Raw genomic sequence first — 13126 nt, forward strand, 5'->3', positions numbered from 1 at the left:
AATGTTTGACAACGAATAATTTGTTGTTGTTGTTAGCTTTTAAATTTGATATTATCTGAAATTCTTACCTTCCGTTTCAGTAAAATTCAAACGCTGACGAAAGTCCCTTATAGGCAAGCCCTACAATAATAAAGGAAAAGCAGTAAGATTCTACAAAGCACCTTATGAGTTGGTACCACACTGAAATGTAACTTCCGTCTTGCAAGTTATACGTACACAGAACTGACTGACATGTACTGGAGAGGAACTACAGGAAATTTCCAGTAACAAATTGGTTTTACCACAAGCAAATCTACAGGTTTGAAGATCACAGCCCAAACACAATATTCACAGAACAGAAATTTCAACATAATTGAGGCAAGCCAAGAACTGAATGCTTTCCCCATCAAGCTTCTCTGGAGTTTTCCCAGGCTCTTTAGAAATTAATGTGACTTAAGCAATCTGCAAAAAATTAATACACAAATACAGGATAGCACTCACTAACCCCAAGCAAGACTTGATTTTGAAACCAATAGTAAGAGACTGTAAAACTATCTGGAGAATGCAAAGTTTCAGTCTTCAAATACAACACAGACTTCTGCCTCCACAACTTTAACCATTCCAGCGCTTACCCCTGTCCTGCAGGAGCAGCCAAGGCTCACTGAAAAGGCTCTTTCTCCCACCACAGAGCATTCAGAAGGATGACTTGTTTCTTTGGGATGGTGGGGGTTGTAAACAGGGCGCTTTAATAGATGGTTTAGGCGTCCATGAGTTCCATTGTTTGGGGCTGGCTTCACACCAAGCAAATCTATGAAAGAATTCAAGCGATATTAACAGGAAGAGAAAAATTGTAATGCACAGCTGATTATATTGTGCTTACAAGTATGGATGAGACAAAGCTTCACTGCTTGCTGCTCATAACAACCAAAAAGAAAAGCAAGATAACCTCTTTAAAAGGGTCCACACACATTCTTAGCTAGTGTTCAGTATGGTACTAGTCTTCTTGTAAGGTTGAGCAAGTCGCTTGAATACAGCCACCAATCTCAAGCATTTGCAGTACTCATAAGTATTTTCTGGATCAAACTCTTTTGTATACTTTTCTTCTCACAGAAGCAGTACAGGTTCTAACCAGAGAGGGAAGTAGGCAGGAAATAATGGAAAACAGGTGAGAACCTCAAGGGGAATAAATGAACAGAAAGTGGTAAATCTAGTGACAGACTTTTGGAGAAACCATTAAATACAGAATGAAGAACGGACACAGGAATAAGGAGTCACAGTAACATTGTGTTTGAAAGAGGAAGGAAAGGAGGTTTCCCTTCATGATGGTAGAGAGATTTTGAAGTAGCAATTTTTAGTAGTGGTGAGTCAAAGCACCACCTCTGGAAAAGCCAGAGGAATACACAGTGTGACCAGTGAAAAAAAAGAGACAGACAGGGTAGCCAGACCAGTAGATCTTAAACTGCTGTTAGTCATTTAGAGATGGCCCTTTCTCAGAAAAACAAACAGCTGATTTGTGAAAATCAGCAGCAACTCTTAAGGATGAGTTTCTGAGGACACTTAACAATCTGTTAAAAGATATTATACCTTACAGAACAAAACTGATCCCCATCCATTGTACTTACCACACATTAAATTATATACTTCAATGTTTTCAAATGGATCGACTTGAGTACCAAACTTGAATCCTGGTCCAAAACCAATAAAGATAGCCTAGGATTTACAGAGAAAAGTATAGTGGAATTCTGTTTAAGACAAATTGAAATGAAAATTATCTTTATACTCAGAGGGCATTTTCTTCCAAGAACTTAATATTGGAATCTTAATCTTTTTACCAACACCGTATGTATCAAGTCAAAGCATGCGTTTTAGTTTTTTAAAAAAAAAAAAGTAGATGTATAAGAAGAATTTTTAAAAGTAGTAGAAGTGTACTAGGAAACCCAAGTCTCTCTCATTGTTGCCTTTAGCCATTTATGATGTCCCTTGCTCTTCTTGCTTTTGAAGAAATTAAAAGGCATTTTCTTAAATGCTTTGAAAGATTTAATGGAAATGTTGATCCAAAGTAACCATCACATATCACATCCTGTAAACAATTTGGAAGCTTTTAACTTAGGCTATAAAAACATCTGTTGGTAGCAGTGCTTTAAGTGGTTTAAGCAATGGTAGGATCGTAGGCTTCCATGCCTGGTTTGCAGCTGTTTTTTCTTCTTGCACCACTTCCTGAGCTGTACTGGACCTGATCCAGGAATGTGGCCAGCTCAAAAACCTTTCCCTTTTTTTTTTTCCTGCTGTCTCTTTTCCTTCTGCTTCAATTCCCCAACCTTGACACTGCAGCCACACAAATGTTATACCAGCATACTGCAGGGTTGGCTGCATGAACAAAAAGGCAAGGGCAACAAATGCTTATGCTCAACTGATGCCAAAAACAATGTTTTAAAACTTGTCCTCAGTTATGTAGCTTATTTTTAATGAAGAGAAACAGATTGCACACATCTGTGGTATCAAGATACTGAATAAGTGACAGATATTTTACACTGTATAGCTCATCCCTGAATAAAATCTCCAAGCTCTTTGCGAACAATGCAATGGTCTCAGATTTCATAGCTGTGTGGCAAAAGCAGAGGCTAAAACTCAACTCTTAACTCCTTTTTTTCAGATCAAAGCATAATACAGGGCATTATTTTGCAACTGTTGATACTAGAATCTGCAGGCTAATGTACTCAACCAGCCTAATTTGAGCCAGATGAGGCAGGAACATGCTGCCTCCTTTCTGTTGTTTTTGCTTACAGAGTATGAAATACTGTTATGTTGCTACAATGGTAGCCACAAAAAGAATAAATTATATCTGGTTTAAGACTTGTTAGGGGTGCTCTGAATTGACAATCCCAAGAGTGGCAGAAAAGTTTGAACAGAATCAATCTACTGAAAAAAATTTACGCAGTCAAACTGCAGCAGTGAGAGATGCAATACATATGGCATCACAGGGCTTGCTGATTGCAACCCAACTAGAAACACTATCAACAGGTTTTCCATTGTCAAATCAGGGAGGAAACATAATACTGGAAGGGTAAATTGATACAAGGTTAAGACGTTTTTAAAAACAGTTTGGTGCCAACATTATATAACTCTACCACACATGAAAAAAAAAAGGCATTTAAGAAAGAAAATTCTTGAAAACAAGTTTCATGCAAAGACCTACAAAGTCCATGTAATACATGGATTTCTCCTTATAAAAGTATTTACACATATTCACTGTAGATAGTTCCAAGTACCTCACAATGGTTTGTGGATTTTAATCCTTCACACAGCTTTTCAAAATCAAGAATATTGGCTTTTATTCTCTTGATAGTAGAAACTAAGGCAGAGGATAGGTTAAGTGACTTCCCCACTTATAACTGAGGATCTGATTTCATGTTTCCCTATGATCTCTTCCCATTTCTCATTAAAGAGAAGTTCAAGACTCTCCTAATTTTTGTGGATTATCCAGCACATGACAATATCAGTCCTATAAATGTTTTATTTCTTTAACTGCTGATGGAATAATATCCCAGATCTTAAAACAAACAAACAACAAACAAACAAAAAACAAACCTCAACACCCAGCAAACACAGGATCTGGAAAGAGAGGGAACTAAAAATAAGAGCTAACATAAATTTAAACCTCACCTGCATATTGGGGAAGCGATTGTCTGAGCCATGGAATCCACCTTTGCAGCTTTTAATCTCAAGTGGTTTTCTATTAAAAATACACAGTTTATATACCTCACAAATCACATCGGCATCAAGTACATTCAGTAAGGACGTATTTACTTCTCTGTTAAAAGATACTTAGAGGATTGTTCATAGAGAATAAGAAGTCTTTAGTGCTTGGGAAGAGAATGCCTTTAAAATCAGAATGGTAATTTTCTCTGCAAATGTTATCCCTTTGGAATTTTCATGTGTCTATCAGAGTCATTTAAAGTCAAATCACACGACATATGAAAAAAAAATTCATTTCAGGCCAACAGATTTCCATTCCACTGTTATCCAGGTAACAACTTTACAGTACTTTAGGTATATTCTCAATATTTTTTAAATAAAACCACTAACCTAATTTAGACCGGAATCTTACAGTCTAATAGAAACAAACATCTAACCTGTGGTAGGTCCATACACACTATATAAACACGCAGTTCTATTAACCCAAACCTTATTTGCACAATCTATAGTGTTACACAACAGGACTTACTGAAGGGCACTGAAAAACTCTTCCATGATGAAAGCCCTGAAGTATCACAGAGGTGCTCAAAATTAATATTCCACTGTCCTGAGATTTGTAAATTCTTTAATCAAAACACAAAGTAATTAACTACCATGGACTCTGTAAGTTCAATGACTGACAAGACTGATTTAACCTAGAAATTATTTACATGCTCGGCTTTCATGGACTCACTTTGGAGATTCCAACAGTATGGCAAGATCACTCAAGTATCTGAGAGTGAGGACCTTAGTTTCTAACCTGCCACTACCACTGTGCACAGCAGGCAGAATATCAATAGCTGCCAGTTTAGAATTTAGCCTCCTCAGGCCAGCAAAACCTGCACAAAAAAGAATGCATTGTTCCTTTGCAATGTCCCTTTGCTATGACAAACAAGAATATCACACTCTAACAGCTATCACTGAACTCTAAGCACTTGGAATAGAAAACAATAAATTGTTGTACGAATGTCCCTTTGCTATGACAAACAAGAATATCACACTCTAACAGCCATCACTGAATCTAAGCACTTGGAAGAGAAAACAATAAATTATTTGTTGTACACTTGGGTGTTGAGAACTGAAACTTACCGAGCAAGCTGCCACTGGGGGTCTAAATAAAAGTGCAGCGGTTCGATCCGGTCATTATAGGAATAATGGAAACGCTTGGGCAGCAGCTGTTTCATATAAGCTTTGAAAGGCTGGTTTGGTTTTATGCACTGAAATGTTTAAATTAAAACATAAGGAAATTTTGGTGAAATGAGTATTTTATGTCATGCACTGTTCTTACAAAGCACATCAATTGCAAATGGTCTGCAATAACTTCCACTAAGAACAATGTAACCCCACCAGGTTTGGAGTCATAAGATCTGAGACATATGAATGAATACTTAAATCACTAATACTGACTGGATTTTGGATTCAATAGTTATTAGAAGATATTTAATATTGCATTATTGAAAAAACATGGGGTTTTTTCTCTTACAGCCTACATTTATATAGAACCAAATGGTACTGCATGGAATTATAAAGAATTACACTAAGACATGAACATCATGATACTTTCACAAGTGATAAGAGATTGTCCAGTGCAAAAAGTCTACAGCTCTGTAATAGAGAAGGTAACAGACATTTAGGATTTTTAGACTGTTCACACAGGGACAAACTTTTTTATGAACCAAGATCCATTAATGATTTTAAAAAGGAAAAAATCCACAAAAAATCTCTACTGTAATATTGGATTTTTTGAATAACGAAGTCATCTATACAAACAGCATTGTTCTCACCAACAGCAGTGTCTGCACAAATCAGAGGCAAACAGATTACGGCGCAGGGATGAGAACAGAAGCCAGGGACAGAGAAAAAAAGCAAATTCATTACACTGCAACTGACACCCAAAAAAAAAATAATTCAATATCCTCTCTCAAAGCTGTTTATCAAAAAGGTGTGAGCAACAAAATCCTGTGTGCATCCTGGCAATAGAGCAGAGCTTTACACTGACGTGGCCCTCAGCTAGTATGGTCCAGATACACAAGTTCTCCAGTTGGAAGAAAAACACAATACAGGGAAATGAACACAAAGCTTTAGTTAATGCACAATTCAATAGCTATTATGTCACCTTATTAAAATTTCACCTGCCCCTGTGTGGAACTACTTTTGTTGTTGCTGTTAACCAAAGGTCACACAGAAAATCAATTAGGTTGGAAAAGACCTCTGAGATCATCAAGTACAACAATGACTAAACATCACCCTGTCAACTAGAAAAAATTCTTCCAAATGTCCAACCTAAACCTCCCCTGGTGCAGTATAAGATTATGTCCCCTCATCCTGTCACTGAATCAAAGTACACATAGTACGTAAGTTGCCCAGAAAACAGCTAATGCTACAAAATACCTATAAATATCAGCAGAAATTAAGCTAGAGCAACAGATAAGACTTACCGTGAGGTTTCTCACAATGCCTTCATAATTAACTGGAAGAATCATATGTAAGTATTAGTCACCTAAGTTTAAAAAGATCAGATGTAAAATGAAAAAAATTCCCATCATGTAATACAAATTATAAGTTTCAATAAATTTCTGGGTGTAAGAAATTATTTTTCTGAAGTGAAAATCATATAAAGCAAGATACATAATTAACTGGAAGAATCATATGTAAGTATTAGTCACCTAAGTTTAAAAAGATCAGATGTAAAATGAAAAAATTCCCATCATGCAATACAAATTATAAGTTTCAATGAATTTCTGGGTGTAAGAAATTGTTTTTCTAAAGTGAAAATCATATAGAGCAAGATGATCCCTAAAGTGTCAAGTATTGCTTTTATAACATTTCAGTTCAGCCTCTCTTCCCCTTGACTACTTATTTACAGCTTTAAATTTAAACTATGGCAGTTAAACTTTAGTTAAATTTAGTATTTAAAAGTTAACTATACTTACATTAAACTATATTAGCCACAGTTAGAAAAATAATCCAAAAAGCAAGTTTTCAGAAAAAAAGCAACTAAATGCTGTATTAATCAAGGTGAATTTTTCTTTGCTAATAAGCCTTTAAATAAAAAGACACAAATGCAACTACCAGGACAGCAGTTTTGTTTAGCAAATATCCTTAGAAAGAAAGCCAAGCACCAGCTGACTAAGTTTCAGATGCATAGGCTCAAGCCAAAAGGGACCATTACATCATGTAGTTTGACATTTTGCATAACACAGGCCCACTACTTTTCACAGTTACTCTGTCCTGACTCTGATATCCAACACTTGACTCAAGTACCTAAAGGATTACCCTGGCAAGAGAACCATTCATAATTCCTGCACAGATACATGCCATGCTACAAAGACAGCTATGCTAATTCATTGTAATAGAGCACAGGTCCAAAGGAGCAGATGCGCCACTTCTCTTCCTGAACTTCTCCAGGGAGAACCTGACACTGCATTTGACTCCCATGTGCTCCAAGTAAACATTTAAAACAGTTTAGAACAGCATCGAGCAGTGAAGTAAACAGGACAAAGTTACTGGGGTTGAGGTCTACAAGTTTTAAAGGACACAGAGAACAACAATCTCGACAGAAAAAAACCAACACACCCCCAAAAAAATGCTATGAAATATGAAGAAAGCTCCCGCACTCTACACTAAAAAGTACCAAAAATTGCAGGGATTAAAATGTTCACCTAAAATAAGACTGCTTAACAAATCAGCGTTTAAAATTTGTAAGTATTCACTGATTTTTTTACTCTGTTTTATTATTTGTGTTTACTCGTGGTTTGCTCAATTACTGTCAGGCCATTAGGCACATTTTTTATAACCAGGAAACATAATACTCAAAATAATATATAAATTATAGTAACAATTTAACATTTCTCTAAGACAGAAATGTTGCAAATTTATGCAAAACTTAATGAATTAGGAAATGAGATGAGATGTGAAGGAAGGATTTTTGGGCTGTCTTGTGCACGGGTGATCTTATTAGAAGGAATGCTATTCACAAGGCAGGAGGCATTTCCAGTTGATAACTCTGAGGCAGCCCACAAAATGTTTTCGTGTATTTGAATGCGGGATTCAAATATACTTTCAGACTTGGAAAGTCAAATGATCTTTAAAAACACAATTGCACACACTACTCAGTATTTCCTCTTCATCGCTGTCCAGATTGTAGCTAAGTGCATTCACTCAAGTTTACTAAGGGAATAAATGGATCCTAAGTTTGTATTTGAAAAGTACAAAAACATATAACCCAATAACAAAAGTTAGTTTAGCAACTACATACAAGAGAAATACTCATCTGGAACATTATTAGGTCTTAGGCGAGCTGCAGGACCGGGTACAACTATGAAATCTTGGACATTGTCCAGATAGCTGTTCAGATATGCTGTTTTTCTGCAGCTCCCTACTTCCATCCCTGTAAAAGGAAATACATTTTCTTTTAGAGTGTAGAGGAATATCAGTGTAAAGTCACCTTTCTAAGGAGACATGAAACTTTAGTTGTAGAAGTAAGAAATGTAATTTCCCTGGTCTTTTTAACAGCAATTCCAAAGCATCTGACCAAGAAGACCACAATACACATGCATAGAAGATAAAAAACCAAGCATAGAGAAACACTATCAGCCAATTCCTCAGCTGAGAAAGACTCTCCAATTTAATAAACAGACAAACTTTCTTCTCTAAAGGGAAAAGAACTCTTATGAGCCTAAGAACAGTAGCAATGGTCAGACCAAATAGTAATTCAGCCCAGTATCCTACCTAATAATGTTCAGTACATACATAAAGAAATAACCAATAAGCACAGAATTATTGACTGGTCTTTCTGACAGTATTCTTAATTAGTTTTCAGAAAGGGGCTTCCAGTTGTTCATTGCATTTAAACTCCTACTTTAAATAATTCCTGGTAGGTTTACACTCCATTAATGTAAAAATTTTTATAAGCCTGTACAGATATTTGCCTTCCATCATTTCCTGTGGCAAAGAGCTTTGCAAGTCAATTTTGTGCTGCATGAAAGTGTGCTTATATTTCATTTGTCAAGAAAAGAAGTAGAAAAAAATGCTTAAATATGTAACTTATACAAATCATTCCAGATACACAGAAAAGCTAGACAAATAAATTGAAGTTTCATATTCACAGTCTTCTAATAACATATAAAGGAACTGATAATAAAAAGGAAGATATGGCTTGTCTTTTCAGTTCCTCAGCAGTTTGTAAACTGTTGCTGTGCAGTGTAGTTAAAAGACAGAAGAAAATTAAATCTATCTTTTTACAGTACACATTTTTTATTCTATTTCTTTTATCATCTGGCAATAGTCACAAAAGGAATTAGAAATAAAATATGAAAATTACTTAATTCATCCCTATGTTCTCCACTTCTTTACCCCTTCATAAAATAGTCTGACTGTCTCACACTGATTATGTGTCATATCATCTTGATAATATCAAACATATTTTATAGGTATTACTTTCTTTGTTAACCGTGCCAGAAACATATAAGTATAAATTCAGAATATTACTTTATAAAGACAGTTCTTCGAAGTTGTGATATATTTTAAAAAATCAAATTTACCATGATCTGATATAAAAATAATGTTCAGGCATTTGTGCAAGTTCATTTGCTTTAGACCATCCATCAGCATCCCTACTATTTTGTCCACTCTCTGTAATGCCATAATGACCTGCAGGACAAAAATAAGAATGTAAAGTAAGTGTTAAAAATACTCCTAAATATGTCCAAATAAAAATGAGAGCCTGCAGACTGCATATCACCTGCACTTTTCAGAGTTACCTCCACCTACAGAAGATTGGCTATAGCTACACTATACAGAACTTAGCCCAATTTTTTTTCTGCATACTGCACCAAGAAACAGCTACAACTTTTTATGTGCTATTTCAGTTGCAGATGCTTAAAAAAAAAAAAAAGGAAAATAACCCCAAACAAAAGCATCAAACAAAAGACACCTCAGAGATTATTACCAGGAAGGATGGTTTTAAAGTATGAAATTGAGGAGGCTTGTTGCATTGTGCTTGGGCACAACCAAGGACAGCAAGGAATGACAAAGGATGCAGATACTAATGTGCCGAATAGAAGAGAAGAAGCCAAGCCTGCAATACTCTTCCTCAAAATGTCTGTTGGGAATTGGAGCAAACTGTCCTTGAAATCGTGCTCTGAGACTAATATCCAGTCAAAACACTTTAAAGAAACTGAAAAAGCCAAACACTGAACTACTAGCCTAGCACTGCTTGTGATCAAGGGTGTGGGGCCCTAGCTCACTTGCAGAGGTACAGCAGTGGAGCTACTTTTGAATACTTGCTAGGTTAAAAAAAAAAAAGTATTTTTCAATGAAGTAATTCTGTCACCTCACTGAACTACTAGTACAAGCTATCTTACTTTGTATTAACAGAGAAAAGATGCTCCTGCAGAGACTATAGGCAAATCCTCAGACTCCTTCTCTCCATAGCATTCCTGACATACAGAACTTTAGATCCACTTATTAAGCAAAGAAAAAGATAACCAATTTAATCAAGTTTCCTATACTGCAGTTCCAATTATGTCTTACTTCCTTACAGAAATAGCAGCTACTCACAGCTCAAGAGGAATTGGCAAGAGTTTTTTTACTCTTGTCACCACTGAAGCTAAATACCTATTTATGATGCCTAAACTTCCTGACTGTTCAAGGTGGGATAATTTTACAAAGATCCTGAATTTTTAAGAATTTTTTCCTTTGAATGTTTTACTTTGGCATTTTAAAATGTAAAGTTATTCAGTACTTTTTAAGATAGTAGCCATCCCAAAGATTTCTTACTTATAGAATAAATCACAGACTGTGATGAGGCCAATGTTCCTTTCATCTGTCTCTGAGAAGGCATAAATTATAACTGCAGGGAAATAAAGCCAAAATCCACCTAACCTTAGCATAGAGACTGGAGGGAAATTAATGACAATTCTAACATTGTCATTTTGTCGATTGTAACATACTTCACCACCACAACTTGCACATTGTTATACAAACCTCTGCTGTTGCTAAATTGAAATCATACACATTTTCTGTCCCTATTCCCCTCCCCTGCCAAAAATCAGTATCAACCATCAGTAAGCAGAAGGAAATAAAAGAACATACAAGACATACCCAAACATACACTGGTAATTTAAAAGTTATTGAAATAAGAATACATGAGAATTCATATGATCTTAATTAACCTAAAATGAATTATGGAACTTATAGAGACAAAGCAAAGTCAAACTTAAAAAAAAAAATTAAGAAACTACAAAACTACTTACTCCGCTGCTTACTGGTCCAAACTTATGGCCCGAGGAATCTGGTTCTTCTAAATACAGAGTGTAAAAGTGTGGTCTATATCAAACAGTACCAAAAATGTAATATTTTACATACATGTTGAGACAGTTTGAAGAGATTATATTTCAACAATGGAGATCACATATTGGAAACAATGCTGTCATTCAGAGAAAAAATACATTAAACTGAGAGATGCAACTTAATTTAAAAAGTTTTCAGCCATAGAAACAGGTTTGCACTAAATAATATTTCAACATTGTTAGAATAAAGCATAAGATATTGTTTAAAACAGAAATTGTGTTTACAAAGTAATTAATTGCAATACCACTGAAACAGGAACTCACACTCGCAAATATATACCTACCTTTCATCTTCAGGTAGCTGCAGCCAGCGAAGGACAGTCACCACTCTTTCTTCAAAGGGGATTGAGCTGCATCAAAATAATACGATATCAACCAGCCATGTATTTCCAAGAGCTAAATATTTTAGCCATACATTATCAAAAAATCGCTGTACTTTAGCAGAAAAAAAAAAATTACAGGCTTTTTAGCAGGATACAAATTTGTCTATGCTAATTGCCTATGACTCTACAGGAGTTTATGGCCTGATCTGAATCTCCCTTGAATATTGTTCCCAATATGATTAGAATAATGCTCCCAGTAGTGCTTATGCTTATTATATAAAGCAAATAATTGGCGTCAAGGTGCAAAGTCACATCCAGGCTTTTATTTCTATGTTTTGAAAAATTCCTGGTTTAGGAGTGGGGTTGGGTATTTTAAATTTAAATAGGTTGAATAAAATTTTCTCATAATATGTTACAAAGTAGATCTCTGCATCAATTACTGAAGTAGACCAACAATCAGCACGTTGACCTTTAACAACACTAGGCACCCACAAAGTAAGTATTCAGTGTTTAACACAAGTCCAAGTAACAGTGCATCATCAGTTCCTAGGGAAGAAAATATAAGGCAGCAAATCAAGAATCAAAAATTCCATCGTGTATGAAGGGTGTAAGAACAGAAAATAATCCTGAAATAGAAATGAGAAGCCTGATTTCTTGGGCAAGATTTGAGATTATTAAATAAATGCTGATAAACATTTTCATTAAGCAGAAAATGTTGAATTGCAGTGAAGAGCAATCACTGACTAAAATATGAGTGCCTTAATATTTTCAAAATCTGCAGTGAAAATAATTTTAAATTGGAACAGCTTACCACAGTCAAAAGCAAAACTTTAGTTTCCGTAGACAATATCACATCAAAGCCTCATCCATTGACTCATGAAAAGTTTGTATGGAAATATTCTACACTAGCCACAAAAGGCTTGCATAAAGAGTAAAGTACTAGAGCTTCAAAGCTGGTTATGCTTTTTACATATCTTACCATTAAAACACTTCTGGAGGAATGAAAAGATAATTAAACAAAGGCTCTACATTATACTGAAACAAAGTTAATTGGATACTTTCTCTGGCATCTGTGCCACCGTAATCGTTAAAGGCAAAAATTCCTCCAAGAGAAAGGCATTTACATACCCATTGTATATTTCATACAGGTTTGGAAAGGTTCCATTCACTGCTACATCAGACCCAGGCCAGAAGAAGGTCCCTGCTTTCAGCCCTTGGTACATGGCCGTGAGCCAAATCTGCAGGAGAACATTCACCATCGTTAGCGCCCAGCACCAAATCAGCTGAGAGACTGCCAGGCCCACCATCCCCTGACCAACTGCACACCCTCCAGCGAGATCAGAAACAAATTGTTACACACAGCACTCCAGTCCATCTTGCCTGCCATTGTATCTGCAGCTACACTTTGTAGGCTGATTCCTTGTGGCAAACACCCGCATCCCTGCTGCTGTGAGGCCACGGAGAGCCAGGACAGAGGTAGGACGCGTTAGCAGAAATGCAATGGTAGAACCATGGCTGAATGCCAGGAAGGGAAAATGTCTCAAAAACAGTGACAAAAGAATGGGTGGCAATATTCCAAGGACCAATGTCCCACACACTCTTGACATATGGAAACAGCATTTTGGTCAGTTCCTTTGATTTTACTGCTGCTCTCATGGTTTACAGATTTATACCTTCTGCATGTTTCCTGCCTAACTCATACATCACTCTATTCTCAGTAGCCTGCAAGCTCTACAC

General features: G+C 36.0%; 1 protein-coding gene across 4 annotated transcripts in view; it reads right to left on the reverse strand.

Moving 5' to 3' along the window:
• The window catches only part of LOC120501497 (ectonucleotide pyrophosphatase/phosphodiesterase family member 1-like), a 52451-nt gene that overhangs the window by 8687 nt on the left and 30638 nt on the right, over window positions 1-13126 (reverse strand). For all 4 annotated transcript variants that reach the window (XM_039707836.1, XM_039707835.1, XM_039707838.1 and 1 more), the window contains 11 exons: window positions 12518-12627; window positions 11351-11416; window positions 10971-11043; window positions 9258-9366; window positions 7973-8104; window positions 6153-6184; window positions 4804-4931; window positions 3643-3712; window positions 1602-1689; window positions 612-787; window positions 69-120 (listed from right to left, as the gene is read on the reverse strand). In XM_039707836.1, the coding sequence (XP_039563770.1) occupies window positions 69-120; window positions 612-787; window positions 1602-1689; window positions 3643-3712; window positions 4804-4931; window positions 6153-6184; window positions 7973-8104; window positions 9258-9366; window positions 10971-11043; window positions 11351-11416; window positions 12518-12627 (1036 nt within the window). The remainder of the gene's footprint in view (window positions 1-68; window positions 121-611; window positions 788-1601; window positions 1690-3642; window positions 3713-4803; window positions 4932-6152; window positions 6185-7972; window positions 8105-9257; window positions 9367-10970; window positions 11044-11350; window positions 11417-12517; window positions 12628-13126) is intronic.

This window comes from Passer montanus, unplaced genomic scaffold (genome assembly GCF_014805655.1).
Source record: "Passer montanus isolate IOZ18808 unplaced genomic scaffold, ASM1480565v1 scaffold2, whole genome shotgun sequence".
Lineage (NCBI taxonomy): Eukaryota > Metazoa > Chordata > Aves > Passeriformes > Passeridae > Passer > Passer montanus.